The following is a 25,948-nucleotide window of genomic DNA, read 5'->3' as shown; positions in this document are numbered from 1 at the left end:
ATATAAGCACTTGGGGCCAGATTCTCGTTGATCGGCGTATTTTTTTTCGGGCGTAACGTATCCTATTTACGTTACGCCTCCGCAACTTAGACGGGCAAGTGCTGTATTCTCGAAGCACTTGCTCCGTAAGTGCGTGTTTTATGTAAATAACTTGTGACCCAACGTGATTGACGTTTTTCACGAACGGCGCATGTGCATTGCTCCAAAGTACGCCGCAAGGACGTATTGGTTTCGACGTGAACGTAAATGACGTCCAGCCCCATTCACGGACGACTTACGCAAACGACGTAAAATATTCAAAATTCGAAGTGGGAACGACGTCCATACTTAACATTGGTATGCCGCATGTACGCCTTATATAGCAGGGGTAACTTTACGCCGGGAAAAGCCTAACGTAAACGGCGTATCTGTACTGCGTCGGCCGGGCGTACGTTCGTGAATTGGCGTATCTAGCTGATTTACATATTTCTAGGCGTAACACACCCCTAGCGGCCAGCGTAAATATGCAGTTAAGATCCGGCGGCGTAAGAGACTTACGCCGGTCGGATCTAATAGAAATCTATGCGTAACTGATTCTAAGAATCAGGCGCATAGTTACGACCGCCCAGACTCAGAGATACGCCGTCGTATCTCCTTTGAGAATCTGGGCCTTGCACTTTAAATCACTATTATATTGTTGACCTTATAGTTAATATATTGTTTCAAGATAAAATTTGGAATTTATTTATCACCTACTATTAGCGCCCCCTTATTATTATACACCCCCCACATTGCTAAAGTTGTTTTCACACCACTTTAGGGGAGCAGCTTCTTTAATATATTTATATTTTTATTACCATAGAGCTCTATTTATTCATTCCTTTACGCATCATTCACCCCTAGAGAATTCGGAGGAGCCACCAGGTAACACGCCGCCCAAAAATCCAGCAGCTCCAATGGGGGTAATGCTACACTTGCTAAAGAAAATAATTTTTTTATCATGTTGTTATGGGTAAAACTTCACTTTAGATTCAAACTTTCCAGTAGGGGATAAAATCTAACTGGCTACTGTGTAGCAAAACGATCAGTTTTTACTTTAAATATGTTAATAAATGAAGTTTAACATCTTCAGGACACATCCTTTGTTGGTGGATAGCAAGGTTAACAGTAGACCATAAAGGATCATAATGTCTTCAGAGGTGTCTGAATGGAACTTCATAGTAGTGTATTTTCACAGTAATTCCGTCTGTGGATGGAGAATTAGAAGTTTGTCATAAGAAAACAATCACTTATGCCTTGTAGACACGATCGGAATTTCCGATGAAAAAAGTCAGACGGAATTTTTTCATCGGATATTCCAACCGTGTGTGGGCCCCATCGGACTTTTTCCCGTCAGAGTTTAGAAATGGAACATGTTTTATTTTTTTCCGAGGGAAAAAAATCCTATCGGGAATTCCGATCGTCTGTGTGGAACTCCGACGGAGAAAAAAACACGCATGCTTAGAATCAAGTCGACGCATGCTCGGAAGCATTGAACTTCATTTTTCTCGGCTCGTCGTAGTGTTTTACGTCACCGCGTTTTGGAAGGTCGGAATTTGGTTTGACAGTGTGTATGCAAGACAGCTTGAACGGAATTCCAACGGACAATTCCATCGGATTTTATCCCATCGGAAATTCCGATCGTGTGTACAGAGCATTACTCAGTAGGTGAAAACAGCTTTTTATCTGTGGAGGAAAATATCTCTTCCAAGCTGTGCAGAGAGCGGCTGGTCTGGGGACAGCTTGGAAAAGATCCATTCCTCCCCAGATGAAAAGCACAAAGGGCCAGATTCACAGCAGAGATACGACGGAGTATCTCAGATACTCCGTCGTATCTCAGATACTCCGTCGTATCTCAGATACTCCGTCGTATCTCTCAGGCCTCGTACACACGACAGAGTTTCTCGGCAGAATTCACCGAGAAACTCGGTCAAAACCCGGATTCTGCCGAGAAACTCTGTCGTCTGTACAGTTTTGGCTCGATGGAGCCGCCGAGGAACTCGACGAGAAAATAGAGAACATGTTCTCTATTTTCTCGTTGTCCTCGTTCTTCTATGGGAGAAGCCGGCCCGCCGAGCTCCTCGGCGGCTTCATCCCAAAACTCGACGAGGAACTCGACGTGCCAAGCACGTCGAGTTCCTCTGTCGTGTGTACGGGGCCTCAGAGTATCTATGCGACTGATTCATAGAATCAGTTACGCATAGATAGCCCTAAGATCCGACAGGTGTAATTGTTTTACACTGTCGGATCTTAGGATGCAGTACCGCGGCCGCCGCTGGGGGGAGTTTGCGTCGTAAACCAGCGTCGGGTATGCAAATTAGGAGTTACGGCGATCCACAACGGTTTTTCGCGTTCGCTACGTCGCTGCTAGTCTAGTTTCCCGTCGCAAATTTGGTCGTCGTTTTGGGTGCCCTAACTTTACACAGCACACGTATGTGCTGTATAAAGTATGGCCGTCGTTCCCGCGTCGAAATTTAAAAGTTCACGTCGTTTGCGTAAGACGTCCGTAAATACGGAAGTACGCTACACACCTCGCCGTTCGAAAAAATGACGTCAGTTCGCGCAAAGCACGACGGGAATATCGAAACGGAGCATGCGCAGTAGGTCCGGCGCGGGAGCGCGTCTAATTTAAATGGCACACGCCCCTTTAAATTACGTGGGCTTACACCAGAGGCCACCAGCGTAGGTTTTCATTGCAAGTGCTTTGTGAATCAGGCACTTGCGATGAAAACTTGCGGCGGTGTCTACGATACGTTACGCTGCCGCAGTTCTACGTGAATCTGGCCCAAAGTCTCCATCTACTGAGCGAGTGATCTTTTTCTTATGACAAACTTAAATTTGTCCATCCCCAGATGAAGGCGCTCTTTGCTTTCTGCCACATACCTATTAGGTAACCAGGGCCTACAGTATTCACCAGAGGTGCTGCCACCACCTGTTCTCAACAATTTATCTATTTTTCTCACAAACCAACCCCCCCCCCATATTTCAGTAGCGTCATAGTAATGTCTTTATTGTAATCCCCAAGGGACCCTGTGAACTTTACCATTTGCTATTTGCCCAGTTGAGGAAGGAATTCCATGCAAATGGAACGTGGGAAGTGTACACATGCACTCGAAAATGAACACTCCAAACAAAATGCTGACTCTGTGTTTTGCTTTTAAGTGGAATATTTTAAAACTGAACTTTACCCATAACAGCTTGATAAGAAATAACGGGCCAGATCCACATAGCGAGTACGCCGGCGTATCTACTGATACGCCTGCTTACTTTCAAATTACCCGCATCGTATCTTTAGTTTGAATCCTCAAACCAAGATACGACGGCTTCTGGGTTCGATCCGCCAGGCGTACGGCTTCGTACGCCTTCGGATCGTAGGTGCAATACTTCGGCGCCCGCTGGGTGGAGTTTGCATCGTTTTCCACGTCGGGTATGCAAATTAGCTTTTTCCGACGATCCACGAACGTACGCGCGGCCGTCGCATTCTCTTACGTCGTCTCTAGTCGGCTTTTTCCGGCGTATAGTTAAAGCTGCTATTTTGCGGCGTATAGATAGACTTGCCATGTTAAAGTATGGCCGTCGTTCCCGCGTCGAAATTTTAATTATTATTTTTTTTGCGTAAGTCGTCCGTGAATAGGGATGGACGAAAGTCACGTCTAAGTTCAAAAAATGATGTCGTTGCGACGTCATTACGCGCAAAGCACGGCGGGAAATTTTGAAACGGAGCATGCACAGTTCAATCTGCGCGGGGACGCGCTTCATTTAAATGAATCACGCCCCCTACCCGCCGATTTGAATTCCGCCGCCAGAAATACACTACGCCGCCATAACTTACGGCGCAAAATCTTCCTGGATTTGACTTAAAGCCAGGTAAGATACGGCGGCGTAGCGTATCTCTGATACGGCGGCGTAGCGTATCTCTGATACGCTGCACCTCTCCAATTTTATGTGGATCTGGCCCAAAGTTCTTTAGCAAAGAACATGCATTCAATAGTAATAATTATCATACCATTATTGGTGTGTGCTGTAAATTGCCTCCAACATTGCTCCTTTTTCTTCTTGCTGGAGGCTGCCATTTTGCTAAAGCCCAGAGCCCCTGAGCAGCAGTAAATCATAAAGCAGAAATGTATTCAAAAAACAGTTACAATCCTGGAATGCTGAGAATGCTAACTGTCAATGTGTTTGTGTGCTCAACCAAACTGTCAAACCATCAAATGTCTGGAGTCATAACTGATCACATGTGCAGCACCATGGCAGTTGCAGATCAAACAGAAGCAACTTTCTGTAAAGGATAGGAGGGTTTAATTCTTACACAGCTACATAGTAGGTGAGGTTGAAACAAGACTGAAGTCCAACCTATGTGTGTGATTATATGTCAGTATTACATTGTATATCCCTGTATGTTGTGGACGTTCAGGTGCTTATCTAATGAAATGCTTTTCTTGAAACCATCAATGCTCCCCCCGCTGAGACCACCGCCTGTGGAAGGGAATTCCACATCCTTGCCGCTCTTACAGTAAAGAACCCTCTACGTAGTTTAAGGTTAAACCTCTTTTCTTCTAATCTTAATGAGTGGCCCCTATTGTGGGGTCACCAGTACGGTATTTGTAAATTTAAATCATATCTCCTCTCAAGTGTCTCTTCTCCACAGAGAATAAGTTCAGTGCTCGCAACCTTTCCTCATAACTAATATCCTCCAGACCCTTTATTAGCTTTGTTGCCCTTCTTTGTACTTTGTACTTCTTTTAACCTTAGATTGAGGCTCATTTTGTCTAGGGGAATCGGGTAGTTTTTTTAAAATCAAAGCTGTACTTACCGTTTTAGAGAGCGATCTTCTCCGCCGCTTCCGGGTATAGGTCTTCGGGACTGGGCGTTCCTATTTGATTGACAGGCTGAAAGAAGCCGAACGTCGGTGCGGCTCTATACGGCACCTGCGCACCGACGTTCGGCTACTTTCGGAAAATCGTGACACGATGTATGTGACCGTCGGAAGCCTGTCGGAAGCCTGTCAATCAAATAGAAACGCCCAGTCCTGCAGCCCATACCCGGAAGCGGCGGAGAAGATCTATCTCTAAAATGGTAAGTACTGCTTCGATTTAAAAAAAAACACCCGATTCCCCTTGACAAAACGAGCCTCAATCTAATGTTAAAAATTAAGTTTTTGGGTGAACCTCCACTTTAAAGTAACTGAGCATGTGCAGAGCAGGGTGAGAGTGTATATTATACTAGATTTTAAACAGTATAGACACTTATTTTTAATGTTTTGCATAACTATACCTGAAAATGGGGCAGACTTAAATTTCTGACTAAAGTTCCACTTTAAGTAAATAAGGTCCAATAACTGCGGTTTACTTTTGTATCTAGGTTGTAGCTTTCTTTTCAGGTGATGGAATGAGTTCTTCAGAATATGATATGTAAATTTGAATAATGTCCTCTTTACCAAGCCAGCACTGCTTGTGTAATGGTCAAAACATGATTAGCTATGCTTAATTAATGCAACATACCATAAAACATTATTCCACTATTACCATATTTATATCTTTCTGTTAATTGGATGCCTCCTTTGAAAGCTCTCCTGGCAGAAGTGCCTGCAGAGTAGAAAGTTAAGAACAGAATGATCTGCATTTGACTGGTCTCAGGGGAAGAGGGTTTGGTATGAAATATTCACTAAACACGACATCCCCTACCCTTTCCTTTAACGATATTTCCCACATGAAATGTTCTAAAATTGGTGGATTTTTTTTAAAGGGTAAGTATACCCAATACCTCTGCTCCATGTACAGGACATCACAAAGTACACCCCTCACATTTTTGAAAGTATTTTATTATATCTTTTTATGTGACAACACTGAAGAAATACTTCATATTCCCATTGCACACTTTCCTGGATCTGCTTTTGAGTTTGGGTGCTTGTAGCAACAACCAGCTGGATACTGGTACACGTTACAGTAGAAATATTTGCCAGCACACCATGGAACAACGTAAATAGCGTCCAAACGGATGTTTTATTGCATGATCACAACACAAAGAGAGTGCAACGTTTCGGAGCCGCGCAGGGCCCCTTCGTCACATGCCTGACGAAGGGGCCCTGCGTGGCTTTCTTTGTGTTTACGTCGTTCCATGGTGTGCTGGCAAACACTGAAGAAATTACACTTTGCTACAATGTAAAGTAGTGAGTATACAGCTTGTATTACAGTGTAAATTTGCTGTCATCTTAAAATAACTCAACACACAGCCGTTAATGTCTAAAACGCTGGCAACAAAAGTGAGTACATCCCTAAGTGAAAATGTCCAAATGTCAATATTTTGTTTGGCCACCATTATTTTCCAGCACTGCTTTAACCCTCTTAGGCATGGAGTTCACCAGAGCTTCAGAGGTTGTCACTAGTTCCACTCCTCAATGACGACATCATGGAGCTGGTGGATGTTAGAGACCTTGCACTCCTCCACCTTCTGTTTGAGGATGCCCCACAGATGCTCAATAGGGTTTAGGTCTGGAGACATGCTTGGCCAGTCCATCACCTTTACCCTCAGCTTCTTTAGCAAGGCAGTGGTCATCTTGGAGGTGTGTTTGAGGTCGTTATCATGTTAGAATTCTGCCCTGCAGCCCAGTCTCTGAAGCAGTGGTTCTCAACCTGTCTAGTGCCGTGACCCCTTGATAAAATTTCCCAAATTGTGGGGACCCCTAACGGTAAAATTATTTTCCTATCGTGGGTTTTTGGCACCCAGGGCAAGACAAGTAATTTGTGCCCCCAACCCACGGACATTTAGCACTCCCTGAGTCCCTTCCACTCGTACAATATTAAAACCCCTTATAGGACATTTTAGGATGTACCACTCTTTCTCTTTGTTCTCCTTTCTTTCACTTTTATCTCTCTCTATCCTAATTTCTTGTTTGTTATCCCCATCCCTCTCTAGACGTCTTTTTTGTTCTTTCTCTTATTCTTTATCTCCCTTTTTCTTTGTTTCTCCCTCTCTTTTCCTCTCCCTCCAATGTATTCTCTATTTGTATTGCTTCTCTTACTCCCTTTTGGGGAGTATGGGATCAGTGGCAATGCTGGTGGGGTGTTGGGATCAGTGGCAGTGCTGGTGGGGATTTGGGATCAGCCAATTTAGTTGCTCTTGATCAAGGTCATCTGCTGATCTGAGAACTGTAGTGGGGACTTTTAAAGGCAACTCTAATCACAGGTAGTGTTACTCACTGTGTCTCCGGCTTTGTGGTTTCTCGTAGCAGTGACACCTATGCTGAAATCAGCAGATAGAGTCTCCTTCAGCCCCTCCCACTTCACATTCCTCACCAGTCAGCTGTCAGCTGACCTCTAGTCTCTGCCTCCCAGCTATGACGTGAATGGGCGGCTGTGAAGAGGATGAGTGGGCGGCCGCATGCTTCAGGAACAGCCCAGGTTTTGGGGACCCCTGGCAAATCCTCATTTGACCCCCAAGGGGGTCCCGACCCCCAGGTTGAGAACCACTGCTCTGAAGGGAGGGGATCATGCTCTGCTGTATGTTGGCATTCATGGTTCCCTCAATGAACTGTGGCTCCCCAGTGCCGGCAGCACTCATGCAGCCCCAGACAATGACACTCCCACCACCATCAAGGCAAATGTCCGGAGCTTGCTGTGGGTGTGCTGGGTAGAGAGAAGGAGGTGGCTGGTGGATGAGCCTGTGTACCCCGCACAGATCAATACTCTGAATTGTTGCGTTATATGAGACATCTTCCATGCAAGCTGAGGCACATATCTCATCTTATAGAGACCCCAGACTGGGTTAATAGCCATATGCGCCAACGGATCTTCTATAACCAAGAGATCACATCCATCTGGTAAGTGGCACTGTGTTATTCCGGTGGAGGAACTTTTCTGTCATCACTTTCTCCTGAATGCTGTGGATCCATTTGCACACTGGGGAAGTTTAGCTTATATGGACATCTGTCTGCTGTTTATGACACAATCGTCATTGTCACCCTCAAGGATTGCTTTTTTATCCTCATCTTTATTAATAATTTTTACACGGACTGATATCCATTCACTTGATATCTTCTAGTTCTCAATTTACAACCTCTGGATATGAGTGTCAGAGATATATCTTTATATATCTCTGACACTTTTTAATTAAGGATTCATTCCCCTTAAATACACTAGCGCCCCCTATCATTTATCACTCTGCATATGACGCTGAGCGCGTATACTTAACTTCTTTGGTCGACCATGGAGAGACCTGTTCTGAGTGGAACCCGTCCTGTTAAACCGCTGTATGGTCTTGGCCACCGTGCTGCAGCTCAGTTTCAGGGTCTTGACAATCTTCTTATAGCCTAGGCCATATTTATATAGAGCAACAATTATTTTTTTCAGATCCTCAGAGAGTTCTTTGCCATGAGGTGCCATGTTGAACTTTCAGTGACCAGTATGAGAGAGTGAGAGCGATAACACCAAATTTAACACACCTGCTCCCCATTCACACCTGAGAACTTGTAACACTAACGAGTCACTTGAGACCGGGGAGGGAAAATGGCCAATTGGGCCCAATTTGGACATTTTCATTTAGGGGTGTACTCACTTTTGTTGTCAGTGGTTTAGACATTAATGCCTGTGTGTTGGGTTATTTTGAGGGGACAGCAAATTTACACTGTTATGCAAGCTGTACACCCACTACTTTACATTGTAGCAAAGTGTAATTTCTCCACCCCACAGCCTCATGTATACACACCGCTTGTATACTTGTACCTTGACTACCTACTATTGGCCCAATACAGTGACAGCTTCCTGGCGAGATTGTTCAGGTGGGTTTGGACTAGGGTCTGAATATGACTGAGCTTCTCCCTACCCACTAACATCCATCCCTTAGTGAAATATCAATTATAGGAATACATTTTTTTTTAAGGCGCCTTTGTATTATCCTATTTGACAACTTGTGTGAAACATAAGCAAACATAAGCAACCATGAGCATGACTTTTTAGTTATGAAATAATTTCTATCTGATTTATTTTCTTTCTCTTTTTGACAAAGACTGGCCTGACTCCTCTCCATGTAGCTGTCTATCACAATCACCTTAACATAGTACGTCTTCTACTGAATAAAGGGGCATCTCCACATTGTACAGCACGGGTAAGTGCACATGCATGCAATACATATACAGCATGGTGTATATGTACCGGTAGTTCTTGGGTCAAAGATTTTTGAAATTCCAAGGGTTATAGCTAGGGAAAGCGGCATTAAACAAGAAAGCATACCCAGTAACAGTGTAAGGCAATGTAAAGGCAGAGGTTATGAGCCAAAATAGGCAGTCAGAGAAGCTTAAAGTCATAGCCAACTAATTCTAGAGGTATAGGACTCGCAGGCTCAGACTGGACAAGCACCCACTTTTGCCAGTTTTGAATTTACAGCATGAAGTTTAATGCCTCATTGACCTCAAGTCTGGGTCACTTTAAGTCATCGTAGACTACAGGCACCTGTTTTAATCATTGGATAATTTCCTATGACCCTGTGGATGTTGGACAAAGAGTGATACATAGGCCATCAACGTCCCTCCAAGTCAAGATTAATGCCTGTTTTTCCCAGCAGTAAACCAAACACCATTCAGTATTGTTGTCACTTTAGGTACTTTTAAAACCAGGTCAGGTTTACTGTAAGCAGACAATGAACCAACGCCTTTATTACAGTTTATGAGAACTCCACAACGGGGGGCAGAAAAGTTCAGACACTTCCACCTACCATAAGGGGTCTGCAGTCTAGAAGTCATGTTATTTTTCACACAAATAAGCAGTTAATTTTATTGGGCAGTGGTCAAACTTAGATAAAATAATTAGGCTCAATAAAGGGGCAAAAATAAGTCTTTGTTCCAAATTGAACCCACTGGAATCCTACTCCATTTTGCCCAGTTTTGGGCAAACCAAACCCTTTTCTCTAGACTGGTATTTCCTGGGTGTCCGAGAAGTGTGCAGGTCTTGCCAAGGTAGGACCTGTTGGGTGGTATGTATTATGTATGATCTTTTTGTTGCTAGTGTTGAACAGTTATTGTCGGGTTAACAAAAAAACTCTTATCTGTGTTTTTGGCAGAATGGATACACACCCTTGCACATGGCGGTAAAGCAGCGGTCAGTTGACATGGCGCGGGCCCTGCTGCAGTTTGGTGCAACGTGTAATGCCCAATCCCTACAAGGTGTCGCCCCTCTCCATCTTGCTTCTCAGGAGGGTCATGTGGACATGGTGACGTTACTACTCAGCAAGCAAGGAAATGTACATCTAGGTAACAAGGTAATGAACTGTATGTCACAGTATAATTAGAATTCCAGGTTCTGCTCTGCAAGTTCAAGCAATATCTAGCAATGTACTGACCTTTAGGTGGTTTTTAACTCATAACCTAACTCTAGATTTAAAGTGGAACTTAACTGTATCTGAGCACCACAACTGAATACATTATATAATTCATTTTTAGGCCTCATGCACACAAGGTATTTGCCAGAAAAAAATGGCACAGTGTTGCGTTTTTGCACATTTATGCTTGTTTACTGCGTTTAGGTACGTATGAGAGTAAACTTATTCTACTAGCTGAAAATATGAATTTATTTTAGGCATTAGGATTAATTTACGAGCCTATGCCTGTATATGAAAGCTTATAAAGTGTATGGCTTGTAAATACCTTTTAGACATTTGAAATTTACGCCATTTTAGAGATATTTATGTCGATTCCAGCTGATGCCATCACTCACACACGCGCAGTTAACTCTGTGTTTACGGCACACTGTCTATGCCGTGATTGCAGAGTGCCCTGTGCCGCAATGGTGATTTAATGCACATGCATGTGAGTGATGATATTATTGCCTGGCTATTTAAGCGGACAGAAAGTGTGAACCAGGAAGGTAAACTGAGCAAAGATGGAAGCTCTGGGAACGGTGACAGCTCGGCACTGGAAGGCTTAGTTTCATGGGTAAGTCTTTCATAATGTATAGTGACTTTTATGCTGATAGTTGTTTTGAATTTTAATTTGATCACAATTCAATAACATGGCTCCTTACCATTGACAGAGTTCCCTCACTCCTCTCCACTTGGCATGTCAAGAGGGTCACCTGAACATAGCAGAGCTCTTGGTGTCCCACGATGCCTCAGTGGGTGCTGAAACACGGGTAAGTACATTACACATATACATTTTAGCTAATGGGTTGGGTGGTTGTATCCTATAGTTAAGCCATTCAGATGTTTCCTCATACCTTACATTTGTAATATAGATTACTATATGTTGATTTTGCCACAATATGAAAATCATATTTATCTTGTGCCAGTACAAAGAGGGTGAACGAAAATACCAGATCTTGTCTGTTGAATTTGTTTTAGGCATATCAGATCACAATAAAATAGCTCTTAAGTTGGTTCACCTAACAGGACCTGTGATGGTCTCATCACACTTCCTGTATTGAAAGAATGGTCACCAACTTGGCTGTGCTAACTTCCAGAGCTGTGTAAGGCTGGGTTCACACTTTTGCGAATTGGATGTCAGGGGACTCTCTATGGAGTCGGTTCACACATCTCCAGAGCGGCTCCGGTGTGAATTACACAGCAGTCCTGTGCGTCTTCTGGTCTGTTTCAGGTCGGACCAGAAACAGTGAACGGGGATACACCGGACCCTGCTGTAAGCCGCTCCGTTCTACGGTATGAAACCAGCCTTAAATAATGTTTTCCACTTTGCCAAATCTTACTACTATGAAGAAAGTGACATCCCACTAGTTTAGCTGGCTAGGGAGTTACTCCAGAGCAAAAAGTAGGGGGTATCTTAGCAATGTTGTCATTGGCAAATTGTCACCAGCAACAGGATCACTGATGTGGCATAAGCCTTAGACAGCAGCGTTTGATGGAAGCACTGATTATTATAGCATATTTAGTGTTCAGTAATCTTATAGCATATTCAGTGTCCAGTAATCTTAACCTGTCATTTGAGCTTTGATGCCCTATGACTATTCTTTTCCTATAGATGGGGTTTACTCCACTTCACGTTGCTTGTCATTTTGGCAACATCAAGCTGGTGAAGTTCCTTCTGCAACATCAAGCCAATGTAAACGCCTCCACCAAGGTGAGCACGGTATGCTTAACCTAAATGCATTAAAAAAAAATGTTGTTGTTTGTTTTTTGTGCCACTGTAACATCATAAGACCTAGAAAAGTTGGAACATCTCTCCTTACTGATTACATTAAATGATTCATTCTGCTAGCATTAATGTGACCTTGATTATTTAACCTTGTGTTATAGGTTGTTTATTTACACGTGCATCTCAAAAAATTTGAATATCATCAAAAAGTTAATTTATTTCAGTAACTCAATTCAAAAAGTAAAACTCATATATTTTATATAGATGCGTTACACACAGAGTGATATATTTCAAGCATTTCTTTATTTCATTTTGATGATTATGGCTTACAGCTAGTGAAAACCCCAAATTCAGTATCTCAGAATATTTGAATATTACATAAGACCAAAAAAAAAAAAAAGGATTTTTAAAGCGGCAGCTGCTGACTTTTAATAAATGGACACTTACCTGTCCAGGGTGCCTGCGATGTCAGCAGCCGAAGCCGAGCAATCGCTCAGCTCTCGGCTGCCCCCACCACCATCCTCGGTGAGGGAATCAGGAGATGAAGCCTTGCGGCTTTAATTCCCGGTTCCCTACTGTGCATGCGCGAGTCATGCTGCGCGTCCTCACTGGTCCCCGCTATCTTCTGGGAACTGTGTGTTTCCCAGAAGATAGCAGGGGGGGGGAACTTGAAGGGGTGTGACTCCCGCGGGAGTCTATGCCCGGAAGTGGGTGCAAATACCTGTATTATACAGGTATCTGCACCCCCCTTCCCCCTGAAAGGTGCCAAATGTGACACCAGAGGGGGGGGGGGTTTCAGAAAAGCGAAGGTTCCATTTTTGAGTGGACCTCCGCTTTAATACAGAAATGTGGGCTTACTGAAAAGTATGCATAGTATGCACTCAATACTTGTCCGGGGCTTCTTTTGCATGAATTACTGCATCAATGCGGCGTGGCATGGAAGCGATCAGCCTATGGCACTGCTGAGGAGTTATGGAAGCCAAGGTTGCTTTGATAGCGACCTTGATCTCGTCTGCATTGGTGGGTCTTGTGTCTCTCATCTTCCTATTGACAATACCCCACAGATTCTCTATGGGTTTTAGGTCAGGCGAGTTTTCTGGCCAAACAAGCAAAGTGATTCCATGATCATTAAACCAGGTTTTGGTACTTTTGGCAGTATGGGCAGATACCAAGCCCTGCTGGAAAATGAAATCAGCATCTCCATAAATCTGGTCAGCAGAGGGAAGCATGAAGTGCTCTAGAATTTCCTGGTAGAGGGCTGCGCTGACTTTGGACTTGATAAAACGCTGTGGACCAACACCAGCAGATGACATGGCTCCTCAAATCATCACGAACTGTAGAAACTGCACACTGGACCTCATGTGACTTGAATTCTGTGCCTCTCCACTCTTCCTCCAGACTCTGGGACCTTGATTTCCAAATGAAATGCAACATTTTCCACCTTCTGTGATGATTTGAGGAGCCATGTCATCTGCTGGTGTTGGTCCACTGTGTTTTATCAAGTCCAATGTCAGCACAGCCCTCTACCAGGAAATTCTAGAGCACGTGATCGGGCTCAGATAAGTATTTGGAGGGGTTGACAATAGAATGTTTTTACCTTAAGACAGAAAAAGCCTTAAAGCGGGGGTTCACCCTAAAAAAAAATTCTAACATTACATCCAGCATACTAACGACATTTACAGTATGCACGCCTTTTTTCTTTTTTCGCCGTACATACCGTTATATTGTGATTTTCTCCCTGGCTTCCAGGTTCTGATTCCCGCGGGACTGGGCGTTCCTATCCCTGGGTTAGATGATTGACGTGTTGTGAAAAAGTTCCCATGACGCACAAGGCGCGTCACCAGTTTTCTGTAAATTGCCGAGCTGCGAGTCGGTGCTATACGGCGCCTGCGCAGTCAGCTCTACACGGTTTGCAGCTCGGCTATTTACGGAAAACTGGTGACGCGCCTTGTGCGACATGGGAACTTTTTCACAACACGTCAATCATCTAACCCAGGGGTAGGAACGCCCAGTCCCGCGGGAATCAGAACCCGGAAGCCGGGGAGAAAATCACACTATATCGGTATGTACGGCAAAAAAAAAAAAAAAAGACCTGCATACTGTAAATGTCGTTCATATGCTGGATGTAATGTTAGAATTTTTTTTTTTAGGGTGAACCCCCGCTCTAAGGTAAAAAACTTTCAACCTTTACAACCACTTGAAGGTCAGTTGCTAATCCATTGTCATTTTTTGCAGTTGGGTTTCACTCCTCTGCATCAAGCAGCTCAGCAAGGACACACAGACATTGTCACACTTCTGTTGAAGAATGGAGCTTGCCCCAACCAGGCTAGCATGGTGAGAGCTACCAGTCACCTTATGTCCTGCCAATATGTCCTGTCTAATGTCTGTCTCTCAAGCTGTCTTCTAGCTCTGTTGTTGTGGCCTCTTGTGGTCTGTCACTTATTTTGACTGTCACTGTATTTTATCACCCTGTCCTGTTTTTTCCTTGTTGCCCGTCTTGCCTTCTGTCACTCTGCTTCATCACCCATCAACTGCTTCTTTTTGGCCTCTCATACCCCATTCTTCTCCCCATTGCCCTGTTGCACCTTCCTGTGGCCTCGCCTCTGCAGAATGGAATCACCCCGCTGGCAATTGCAAAGCGACTAGGATACATCTCAGTGACAGATGTTCTGAGTCTGGTGACAGACGGACCCCAGTTACAGGTGAGTCACAAGTGGGTAGTCAACTTACATTAGCTGGACACAGGGCAAAAACTACGGGGTCAGGTGAGTGATTTGTGAATGTGGTTGGAGACTTGTGGGAATTTTGCAGCAGGTTGGTGAAGACAAATGGGACAGATGACATTGTGGGTACCCAGTACAAACAATCCCAGAGGGGTGTAGCTGTTTGTTGTCATTTTTCTGCATTACTATTCACTAAAGAGACTTGATAGCAGCACCCCAACCTCGGCCTGTCAGCCAGGGTGTTAACATTATCACACAGTCAGGAACTGAAAAAGGCTATGTTACCCAAAAATGTACAGCCTGCATGTGAAAAGAGTGAGAAGAGAGCTGCACAACCAACTAATTGTCATCATCATTCACATGCATGTTCTCCTGTATGAGCAGCAGTCACGTTAAAGCCCAGTTTAAGCATTTTCTTTTTCTTTTGAACAGAATAGAGAAGGTTTAGAACTTTTGTAACCTTTTTATTTTGGTATAGTAGGTGTAGGAAAAACAAGAGCACCATACAAAAGGTTAAGGAGTATTTATTTCATCCTAGAATTCCAAAAATAAGAAACCAATGTGTTTCGGGGCCTAAACATTCCCCCTTCATCAGAACTTTATGTGCTGCCTCAAAATAGAGTGTAATGCCCCGTACACACCATCACTTTATGTGATGAAAAAAAACGTCATTTTCTGTGAAGTAAAAAATGACGTTTTTGAAACTTCAATTTTCAAAGACAAAGTTGCCTACACACCATCGTTTTTCTCACAATGTTCTAGCAAAGCGAGGTTACGTTCACCACGTTTTTCCATTGAAGCTCGCTTCATAACTAGCTTCTGGGCATGCGCGGATGAAAAAACGTCATTTTAAACGACGTTTTTTGCTACACACGGTCAATTTCTGTGAAGTAAAAGTTGACGTTTTGAAAAACGACACATAAAATTGAAGCATGCTTCAATTTTTTTTGGTCGTTTTTTAGAAGACATAAAACGACGTTTTCCCCCACACACGGTCAATTAAAGTGACGTTTTTAAAAACGTCATTTTTTTTCATCACATAAAGTGATGGTGTGTACGGGGCAATAGACTTATGAGGGTTAATTCGGCTTAGAAGTGAACTGATTGCTATGCTTTTCTTGTCCAATGTGTGTTATTCAAAACAACAAGTAAGGCATTGATGAAGGCAAAACTTCATAGCACCTGAAACACACTGACTTGTATATGTGGACTTCGATATTTAAATAAAGTCTTGGAACTCCTAGTTATTCTCAACCAGGGTTCCATAAAACCCTAGTCTTCCTTTAAAGGTTGCTAGGGCTTCATTGAACAGTGGTTGATTGTACTGCCATTTGATAGTGTCTGCATAGTTCCTGGGCCAAAACCACTTGGCAAAGCCGGCAGCATGACTTCACTGTAGTGTAAGGTTGCATTTTGTTTGCTAACCACTAATGTACATGGCATTGACTCCCAATGAATTGGTTTTAGTAACGGTTTCAAGAGACCTGAAAATTATTTTAGTGGTTCCTCTAGGGGTTAAAAGGCAGAGAAAGACTGCCCTAAACGATGTGTGTGATCTTCTTGTTTTTCCTATACCTTCTTGTATTTACCGGGGCATCCCTGAAGCCCCTCCATGTCAAAGAGCTGCCTTAGACTCTACAGTGTGAACGAATCTCCACACTGAAAGTCTACACCAATTTTGGATTAAACACCTCCAATCCACAATTTTTCAATTGTTTTATTGTTGTCTGTCTGCCCACTTTGTCTATTTGACAGGTATTAGACAAAACAGAAAACAGAAGAAACCTCCTTAATGGAGACAAATAGGTAGATTCACAAAGAGTTAGGCCGGCTTATCAGTAGATAAGCCGACCTAACTCAGAATCTACGCCGACCTAAGTTTAAGCGGATGCTCAAACAGAGATACGCTTAAACCTGTGCCGTCCTATCTTAGATTGCAATATTTTGGATGGTCGCTAGGTGGCGCTTCCATTGCGGTCGGCGTAGAATATGTAAATGAGTGGATACGCCGATTCACGAACATACGCCAGGCCGACGCAGTACTTTTACGACGTTTACGTAAGAGATAGGCCGCGTAAAGTTAGAGCAAGGCTCTAGTGGAATAGTAATGTCAAGTATGGCCGCCGTTCCCACCGCAAAATTCAAAATTTTTACGTCGTTTGCGTAAGTCGTCCGCGAATCGGGATTTACGTCGTTTACGTCCACGTCTAAATCAATAGGCCCGTACGGCGTACTCAGCCGCAATGCGCACTGGGATATGTAGGCGCCCGGCGCATGCGCAGTGGCCAAAAAACGTCAAAAACGTGAAGGTCAAGCCTCATTACCATTAAACACGCCCCCCTCCAACCCATTTGAATTAGGCGCCCTTACGCCCACCGCGTTTACACTACACCGCCCTAAGTAAGGAGGTAAGTGCCTTGAGAATCATGTACTTGCCTCTCTTACTTAAGGCGGCGTAGTGTAAACACGCTAGACTACGCCGTCTTAAAATTGCGCGCCCGTATCTACCTGAATCTACCCAAAAGACTCCAATAAAAACACATTTTCTAGCATAGTGATGAAGGTTTTGAACTACTGTCACAATTTTATTGTTGTCTCTGTCCCTTGAGATATATTTCCCCCCTCACTTTCTATCCAGGTGACAAGTGTCAGACAAAACAGATGGTAAAGGGAAATCTTCCTTTCTCTATCTTTCACTGAGAGACACAGCTTGGTTGTAAACAACCTGGTTTCATATTTTTTTAACAACTTTATTAGGTTTACCAAACAATAATTACACGCAGCAGTAGAACAGCATCTCCTAGCTGAAAAGACGGTACAATAAATAAATCTCACAAATCACAACCTAGGTGTTATATAAGGCATACATAAAGAACCTTGAGATAAGATTAGCACAAGTACAGTCACATATCAAATAGGGTCTAACAGCACAATTAATCTACATTACATTACACCAGGTTAGAGGCCCAAGTATTATGATTAGAAGAACCGGGACCAAAGCAGAGGAAGGAAAAAAAAAAGGGGATGGGGGGACATTAGAGGGTCAGCCATACGTTAGCAGACCGGGAGTATACAAAGTAAAAAATATGTAAAAGGGGGTTCATAGAGCAGGACATTCACAGGGTCAGGTTTCTCACCTCATCCCATTCTGCTCAAACGTTCATGAAGTTCCACGGACAGTTATGCCGCGTACACACCATCACTTTATGTGATGAAAAAAAACTATGTTTTTAAAAACGTCAATTTAAATGACCGTGTGTGGGGGAAAACGTTGTTTTATGTCTTGTGAAAAATGACAAAAAAAAATTGAAGCATGCTTCAATTTTTTGTGTCATTTTTCAAAACATCGTTTTTTGTTTCACAAAAAATCACCGTGTGTAGCAAAAAACGACGTTTAAAACTAAGTTTTTAAACCCGCGCATTCCCAGAAGCTAGTTATGAAGCAAGCTTGAATGGAAAAGAGTGGTGAACGTAACCTCGCTTTGCTAGAGCATTGTGAAAAAACGATGGTGTGTAGGCAACGTCGTTTTTGAAAACTGAAGTTTCAAAAACATAGTTTTTTACTTCACAAAAAATTACGTTTTTTTTTCATCACATAAAGTGATGGTGTGTACGCGGCATTACACTCTATATACGTCAATTTATAAAGTGGGAGCGCAGTATCAACCAAAGTCCTCCACATCTGTAAAGTCGGAGGACAAATTTTTCCATTGAAGTAAGATTGTTTTCCTGGCATATATAGTATAAACAGGTTTTTTTTATGCTGGGCAGAAGAGCAGGATCCCTGGCAATGTTCAAATTGCAGTACCCTTCAGGTTAAGATCTGTTACCATCCCACCCCAGAATTCCTGGCCATGAAGGCAGGACCAGACCATAACCCAGTTTCATTTAGTGGGCAGCAGTATAACATAGGTTGCTTACTACCAAGCAGTGTACCCCAATGGACTCCAGGAAAATAATTTTTTGGTGAGTACAACAATTGCATTTTCTCTATCGTCGATTGAAGGACACAGCTTTGTACTAAGCAACCTAGGTTATACTGCTGCCTACAGGAGAAATGGAAGCTAAGCAAAACTCTGTTGCTTACTACCAAGCTGTGTCCCTCAGAGTGGACTCGGAGAAAAGTATTTTACAGTGAGTGCAAAAAAAGTGAGGTGACAGACTTCAAAAAGAACACAATTTGTAGTACAGCGAGAAAATGTAAGAGAAAGGTATCTCTGCTAGGATTTTATTGCTGTCTTTTTTCCCATAAGGGAGAATTTCCCTTACTTCTGTGTAATGAGTGTCAGACAGGATAGGAAGTGAAAAGTAATCTCTTCTATGAGAATATTATTCTATGAGAACAACTTTATAAATTTGACTGAAAATCTCCATAACAGTCACAGATACATCATCTAAAAGCCTAAGGTCCCTTTCACACTGTTTTTTTTTTTTACAGCGCTTTCAATTCATTTCAATGGAGAGGGGCGTTTTTGGAGTGTTTTTTTCAGCGCCCAAAAGCTGCTCCAAAGATGCTGCTTGCAGGACTTTTCTCAACGCCCCCCCAGTGCAACGCCTCAGTGTGAAAGGGCAAGGCGTTTTTACAGCGCTTTCAATTCATTTCAATGGAGAGGGGCGTTTTTGGAGCGTTTTTTTCATCGCCCAAAAGCTGCTCCAAAGATGCTGCTTGCAGGACTGTGAAAGGGTCCATTGAGATACATGGAGAGCGTTTTATGAGTGTTTTAATAGCGCTATTTTTAACGCTAAAACGCTGTAAAAACCGCTTCAGTGTCAAAGGGGTCTAAAGGAGGTTTCAGCTCTTCTTTACATTCTTCAAACTAAAAACATTTTTTTTTCCTGGAGTTGGGGTTCAGAAAATATCTTTAAAGTGTAAGTAAACACTCCTATCATTTTCAGCCAAGGAAGCAGTCATCTTTCCTCTGTTTAATCTACAACTTCCATGATGCTGCACATGTGATCAGTTATTGACGGTTCATTTAAAAGCACAACCAATGGTAGTGTTAACTTTCCGGCACGTGACAGAAATGAAACTGTTTTATGGATGGGTTTACTTCCGCTTTAAAGCTGAGCTAACTTGTGGAAAGTGAGAAGTGCTTGCAGTATCTTCTTTTACATTCATTGGTGACCTAAGAGCACCTGAACCCATAATGCAAAATATAAACACTGTCACCTTGCCCATTCTGGGCAAAGCCACGGTGTCTCCTAGTAACCCCCTACCCCAACATGTTATACTCGCCTGTCTATGGTCTATTGCTGTATTAGTGCTGACGTCTACGTAGGTGTTCGAGACAGCAGCTTCAGCCTGTCACACAGGGAGGTCACATTCTCTACCTTACACAAAGGAGAGCAATGTAGCAAGGGCTCTGATAGATCAGGGAGACAGTAAGGCCCGGATTCTCAAACATCGGCGCATTTTTAAGCCGGCGTAGCGCATCTCATATGCGCTACGCCGACGTAAAGCAGAGAGGCAAGCACCGAATTTTCAAAGCAAATGCTCCCAACGTTGCGCCGGCGTGATGTAAATTAGTCGGCGTAAGCCCGCCTAATTCAAAGTAGGTGGAAGTGGGCGTGATCCATTTAAATGAAGCGTGACGTGATACATCCCAGTGCGCATTCTCAGAATCACGTCGGAACTACTCCCTAAGATACGTCGAATCACTGCCTACGACGTGAATGTAACCTACGCCAAGCCCTATTCACGTACTACGTAAACAACGTAAAATCCGACGGCTGTGCTCCCTGGTCCATACGTTTGCATGACTTACACCTGCTTTATGAGGCTTAACTTTAAGCCGGAAGTACGACTTAGGTAAACCGCGTATATTACTGCGACGGGCGCAAGTACGTTCGTGAATCGGCGTATCTCAGTCATTTGCATATTCAAAGCGTAAATCAATGGGAGTGCCCCTTGCGGGCAGCGTAAATATGCGCCCACGATACGACGGCGTAGGAAACTTACGTCGGTCGGATGAAGCCTTATTTCAGGCTGATCTTGCATTTAGAGTCAGGCACATAGATACGACGGCGCATCTGTGCAATTACGCAGCGTATCTCGAGATACGTTGGCGTAAGTGCTACGTGAATCCGGCCCTAAGTGTGTATACCTTGCTGAGAGAGGGGGTTATCAGGAGACACTGTCACTTTGCCCAATATTGCATGAATCTCTTTAGTAGGGATATGGATAACAATTAAAAAACAGATAGAAGTTCTACCCCTTTCTAATTATTAGCAAAATGGAGTCTTTTTTTGCCATTAGATATACTTTAAAGGTCCATTTATAGTGAAGAAATTACCTAGATAACTATTTATGCACAATGGGGACATTTATTTAGAGGCAGAAATGAAAAAAACACCATTTATTCCAGTTATGTATGAATTAGAAAATAAAGAAATGTTGCAAAACATAAGTACCTGATTTCTTTTGATATTAGCTTCCTGTAATTCCTTTCACCGCAGCAATCAGACTGGGAGAGCAAGGATCAGCACTATGAGGGCTGTATTGCTTTGCACGCCACTGTTTGTGAATATAGTCACAGGAAAGGAGAGCATAGAGATGCATTTATCAATGTGCTGCTGCAACATTTTCAAGCTACAAGTTGGGCCAGGCCCTGCACCAGACTGTATTTCTTAACTTCAGTGTAGTCCACAGAAATCTAGAACCTGGCTGTGATATTTGTAAGGGGGATGCCTGGATGGCAAAACTGGCTGAGCAGAATTACTAATGCCACCCTTATGCATTTAGTAGTTTGTCTGGAGTTTAGTTTTAAAATGCAGGCAGGGATAACAGAAGTTACTATAGTTTGGGAACAGTGGGGTTGATTGCAGGGGGGGGGGGGGGTGCCTGAGCTATCAGTAGTTATTGGGCAGAAGGGCTAGTTGGGAGAGATTGGTGTGTGACTTTGTCTCTCCCACAGCTAGCCAACGAAAGGCACAGGATGAGCTTTCCTGAAACAGTGGACGAGATGCTGGATGTGTCGGAGGATGAAGGTGAGAGATGCCTTTCTGTCTCCTGCATAACATGTGTTTGCCCCTGAACTTGTCCTTTTTTCCAGTGTTGGACAGCCTGTGGCCTCCCTGCTATTGAGAAGGGCTACAAATTCTAGCATGATTCGCTAGCCCGTGGCTGACACTGAATCCTTGGATATGTAGGTTCTGCAAGGCAAATATGCCACATTTCCATCTAAGTTGTCTCTTGACAAAGATCCACTAAAGTATTTTTTGACAGCTGTTCCCAGCATGAGGTCCACAGGCTGCCTTATCCCTTCCCTGTCTTCCTGTATTTTCCTGGTTCTGGAACCCCCTTCCTATTAGTTTCTGACCTCAAAATCTACTCCCCTTTACTTTACCACATGGATTGGGCCTTGGATAAAACTGTGGCTCTTCTTACTTTCTAGGAACCCCACACCTGCCTCTACATGGTAGGAACTGCAGCAGTTTTGACCCCCACAAACCTCATAATAATCCAGCCATTCAGCTTCTTCATCTCATTAATCTTGTCTCAGCTGCCCCAAACCAAAGCATGTCATTGGCATCTAATATATAACCTCTACTCTATTAACTTCTCATCACACAGAGTAGCTTGTCTTAACACAAATTATCCATTATTATTGCATTGAGGGGATATAAAGCATCTAAAAGATTTGGATTGCATTAATTTTTTTTAACATTGCTTCAGTGCGCTCATTATTATTCATACAGTAAGTTCTCAAGTCAAATCGGCACTTCATTAATAGGTAACTCAGATATCAGTGATTCAATTGTATTTTAATACAATATTATTACAGATAAATGCACTTCTGGGTGTTCTGTTATTAAGCCATCACTACTTTGAATCATGATATGAATTTTTATTAGAGTTAGTAAGATTATGAATTTTCATACCGGGGCTGCCACTTTATGTATCTAAGTATGGCAAATTTGTTTGCGGGAGATATTCAGCCCATTTACAGGTTGTTCCCAAACACCAGACAATATCTATTTGGATACTGCCCACGATGAATATATGGTTCCCATTTCCCCACCATAGTATTAACTTACATGCTTACCTGAAGCTGAGGATGATACGTCTCTGGCAGTCTTATCTGTCTCTATATGACCATTAAAATGGATCTAAATCAAAAAATTGTTTTTGTAATTTTAGATTGAATGGGGACTGGTTAGAAGCCCTGTCAGTATTTTATTGTTGTCTGTGCCTTAGCTGGGAAGATTCACCTTCTCCATTTTTCCTGGTGGCCGTTGTCATCTTAACTGAAAGAATAGCTAGAAAGAACAGAAAGAGAGAAGAAATCTTCCAATGACGATATCTTTTCTGGTGATTCCTCTCACTTCCTGTTGTTTCTACAAGACAGGAAGTGGGGGAAGATCCCATAAATGTAAAGAATGGTCCTAAATGTTGGCTTTAGATCTACTTTAAATCCTGCAAATGAAGCCTTTATGTTCCAAAGCCTACTCTAAAATCGAATCCAAAAATGGTGTTCACAGCATTTTTTTATTTTTTCTAAGCTGTTAAATAGATAAAATGAAAAGTGTATTGCCTATAGGAACCATTAGAATAAAAAAGCCCCATAGTCTTTCCAATATACATTGGGCACCGCCAGGAAGACACACTGAAAGTCCTATTTTGATATGTTTGTACATGTGCTTAAGAAAAGCCACACTGATCATGTTTTTCCTGTTGAAACTAAATAGGCACAACTTTTCCAATATATCAGAATTTAGACTTTGTTCATCTCATTTTTGCCAAATAAAGAATTGTAAAAGGAACAGTTGTTATTGTACTTAAATACATATTCACCTGGAAATTACACTCAGGGTTTAGAAACCTTTCCTCAGCTCTATAAACTGCTAATGAGATGTTGATTATTTACATCATTGTATAAACACAAGTAATTAAGGTTTCAGCGAAAGTAATTAGCATTCATTTACATCTCAAGTACTTACACTAGTGAATCTGGTATATCATTACCAGCCATTAGGCCTCTTATTTAAACAGTAAGAAAAGGCTTACTACTTAAGCATGCAAAGATAATATTGGGCACTAATAATAAAAAAGCCTAGACGGTACAAGGGTTAACAATACCTTTTAAACCCAGTACACTATCTTTTCAGTTCCATGTTAAGCATTAAATTTACAATATATCTGACTAAGGCCCTGTACACACGACCAGTTTCCTCGGCAGAATTCAGCTTCCGACCGAGTTTCTGGCTGAATTCTGCCGAGAAACCCAGCCGTGTGTACACTTTCGGCCGAGGAAGCCGACGAGGACCTCGGCGAGGAAATAGAGAACATGTTCTCTATTTCCTCGTTGTTCTATGGGAGCTCTCATCCCGCCGAGCTCCTCGGCGGCTTCAGGGCTGAACTGGCCGAGGAACTCGATGTGTTTGGCACGTCGAGTTCCTCGGCCGTGTGTACGGGGCCGAAGGCAGAGCAGAATAGTGATTGTGGCTTATTGTTACACTCTTCTAGGTAACAGGTAGGAAAGCCATTTACTGGCTGATAGGTTCCTGCATTGAGAGGTGAGGCCTCACTTGAGTCACTTGTTGATTTAGATGATATTTTATCCTCTATCATAAATTGGGCCTGTACTGTATATTAAGGACCTCCCTCTATTCTGAACCTCCTGCCACACTGGACGTAAGGATGATAAGAGTGCCAAAGCATTTGTCATATGATTTTATGATTTCATCTGATGGGTAGGATCAGGGTTCAGTACCCTAAGCTCCTCTGCCAGGTCTGGACTGGGACAAAAATTTGGCCCTGGACTTCATCCAGACCGGCCCACTTTAATTTAATAAAATCACGCCCACCAAAAGGCCCCCACATCCATCATTGTATATCATGAGAGGGTGAGAGAGAGGGAGGGTTGAGGGAAAGGGGGTGAGAGAGGGGGGTGAGTGTAAGAAAAAGAGAGTGAGTGTAAAAGAGAGGGGGTGAGTGTAGGACCCCTTTTTACACTGAGGAGTTTTTTAGGCGCTTTTGGGCTAAAAATAGCGCCTGTAAAGCAGCTGAAAATCGCTTCCGCTGCAGTCCCAGTGTGAAAGCCTGAGTGCTTTCACACTGAGGCGCTGCCAGGGCGTTAAAAAAAGTCCTCCAAGCAGCATCTCCCTTTTAAAAAACGGCCCACTGAGCCATCGGCCCACCGGGAAACTCCCTGTAGTCCCTATGGCCAGTCCATCCCTGTCCTCTGCTGCACCAAAACACTCACCAGCGACCAAATGATGGACAACCACTCTGTCAGTCTTTTCTTGCATGCTTTATTAGCTCAGAGTCCAGGCAAGAGAGAGTTAGGGATTATAGAATACCTAAAATAGCGTAAAAAAAAATACCTTTCACTCAAAAAGACATGACTTAGCCTCTTTCATAACCTAGTGGTTTACTTTTTAACGTGGAGGGTATTAATAAGGTATTAATACTTACCCATCCAACGGTTTCTTGCTGGAACTTGCATCTTCTTCTTTATACCCTCTTCATTGGCTGGCGCAGGATGGCGTCACACAGGAGCCAGTCATCCCGGCACTCAGAGACTGGCATGGAGCTGCAAGCTGAGCGCTATTCAGTTTACAGCACTAATGAAGACAGCGAGCAGGCAGGTAGGGGAAAACTCAGATGAGAGCTTTGGTCGGGAATCCCGACCGCGTGTAATGCTCCATCGCAGTTTTTCCCATAGGAAAACTGCCGGGAACCCCGGCGGAAAAAAAAGCAGGTTCTCTTTTTTTGCCCGGCGGTTTTTGAGCAGTTTTCCCATCTGAAAAACTGCGATGAGCATACACAAGGCCGGGGTTCCCGGCCAAAAGCTCTCCTCGCAATTTTCCCATGGGGAAACCCGGCCGCGTGTACGAGGCTTGACAGGAAATCCCTCCAAAGTCTGAAAAATCCCTGGTTGTCACCAAGGTCACTAGAACTAGTGACCATGGGAATATTTCCCCTCTTTTCCTGTTCTGGTGACAACCCAAAATTTGGCATTTAATTACATTAAATATAACAAGTAGGGAGGGTGAATCTCCCAAATCGGAGTGCAAATAGCAACAAAAACGTGGCAGGGGTTCTAATCCCTCTCCACCCTTCCCAAAGCTAAATAATGTTTGCCTTTATTGTATAATTTTATTGCTCTGCATCATCTTATTACTATTT

The 25,948-nt window shown here is 43.2% G+C and overlaps 1 protein-coding gene across 10 annotated transcripts in view; it reads left to right on the top strand.

Moving 5' to 3' along the window:
- The window catches only part of ANK1 (ankyrin 1), a 373,803-nt gene that overhangs the window by 261,578 nt on the left and 86,277 nt on the right, over positions 1 to 25,948 (top strand). For 6 of the 10 annotated variants that reach the window (XM_040346192.1, XM_040346197.1, XM_040346201.1 and 3 more), the window contains exons 16-23: positions 9,022 to 9,120; positions 10,072 to 10,269; positions 11,040 to 11,138; positions 11,981 to 12,088; positions 14,330 to 14,428; positions 14,704 to 14,796; positions 21,732 to 21,804; positions 22,212 to 22,235. In XM_040346192.1, coding sequence (XP_040202126.1) covers positions 9,022 to 9,120; positions 10,072 to 10,269; positions 11,040 to 11,138; positions 11,981 to 12,088; positions 14,330 to 14,428; positions 14,704 to 14,796; positions 21,732 to 21,804; positions 22,212 to 22,235 — 793 coding nt within the window. The remainder of the gene's footprint in view (positions 1 to 9,021; positions 9,121 to 10,071; positions 10,270 to 11,039; positions 11,139 to 11,980; positions 12,089 to 14,329; positions 14,429 to 14,703; positions 14,797 to 21,731; positions 21,805 to 22,211; positions 22,236 to 25,948) is intronic. The other 4 variants (XM_040346194.1, XM_040346193.1, XM_040346195.1 and 1 more) reach the window with 3 other exon arrangements.

This window comes from Rana temporaria, chromosome 3 (assembly GCF_905171775.1).
Source record: "Rana temporaria chromosome 3, aRanTem1.1, whole genome shotgun sequence".
NCBI classification, from domain to species: domain Eukaryota; kingdom Metazoa; phylum Chordata; class Amphibia; order Anura; family Ranidae; genus Rana; species Rana temporaria.
Note: the sequence above shows the minus strand (reverse complement) of the source record. Positions and strands in the feature narration are given on the sequence as shown.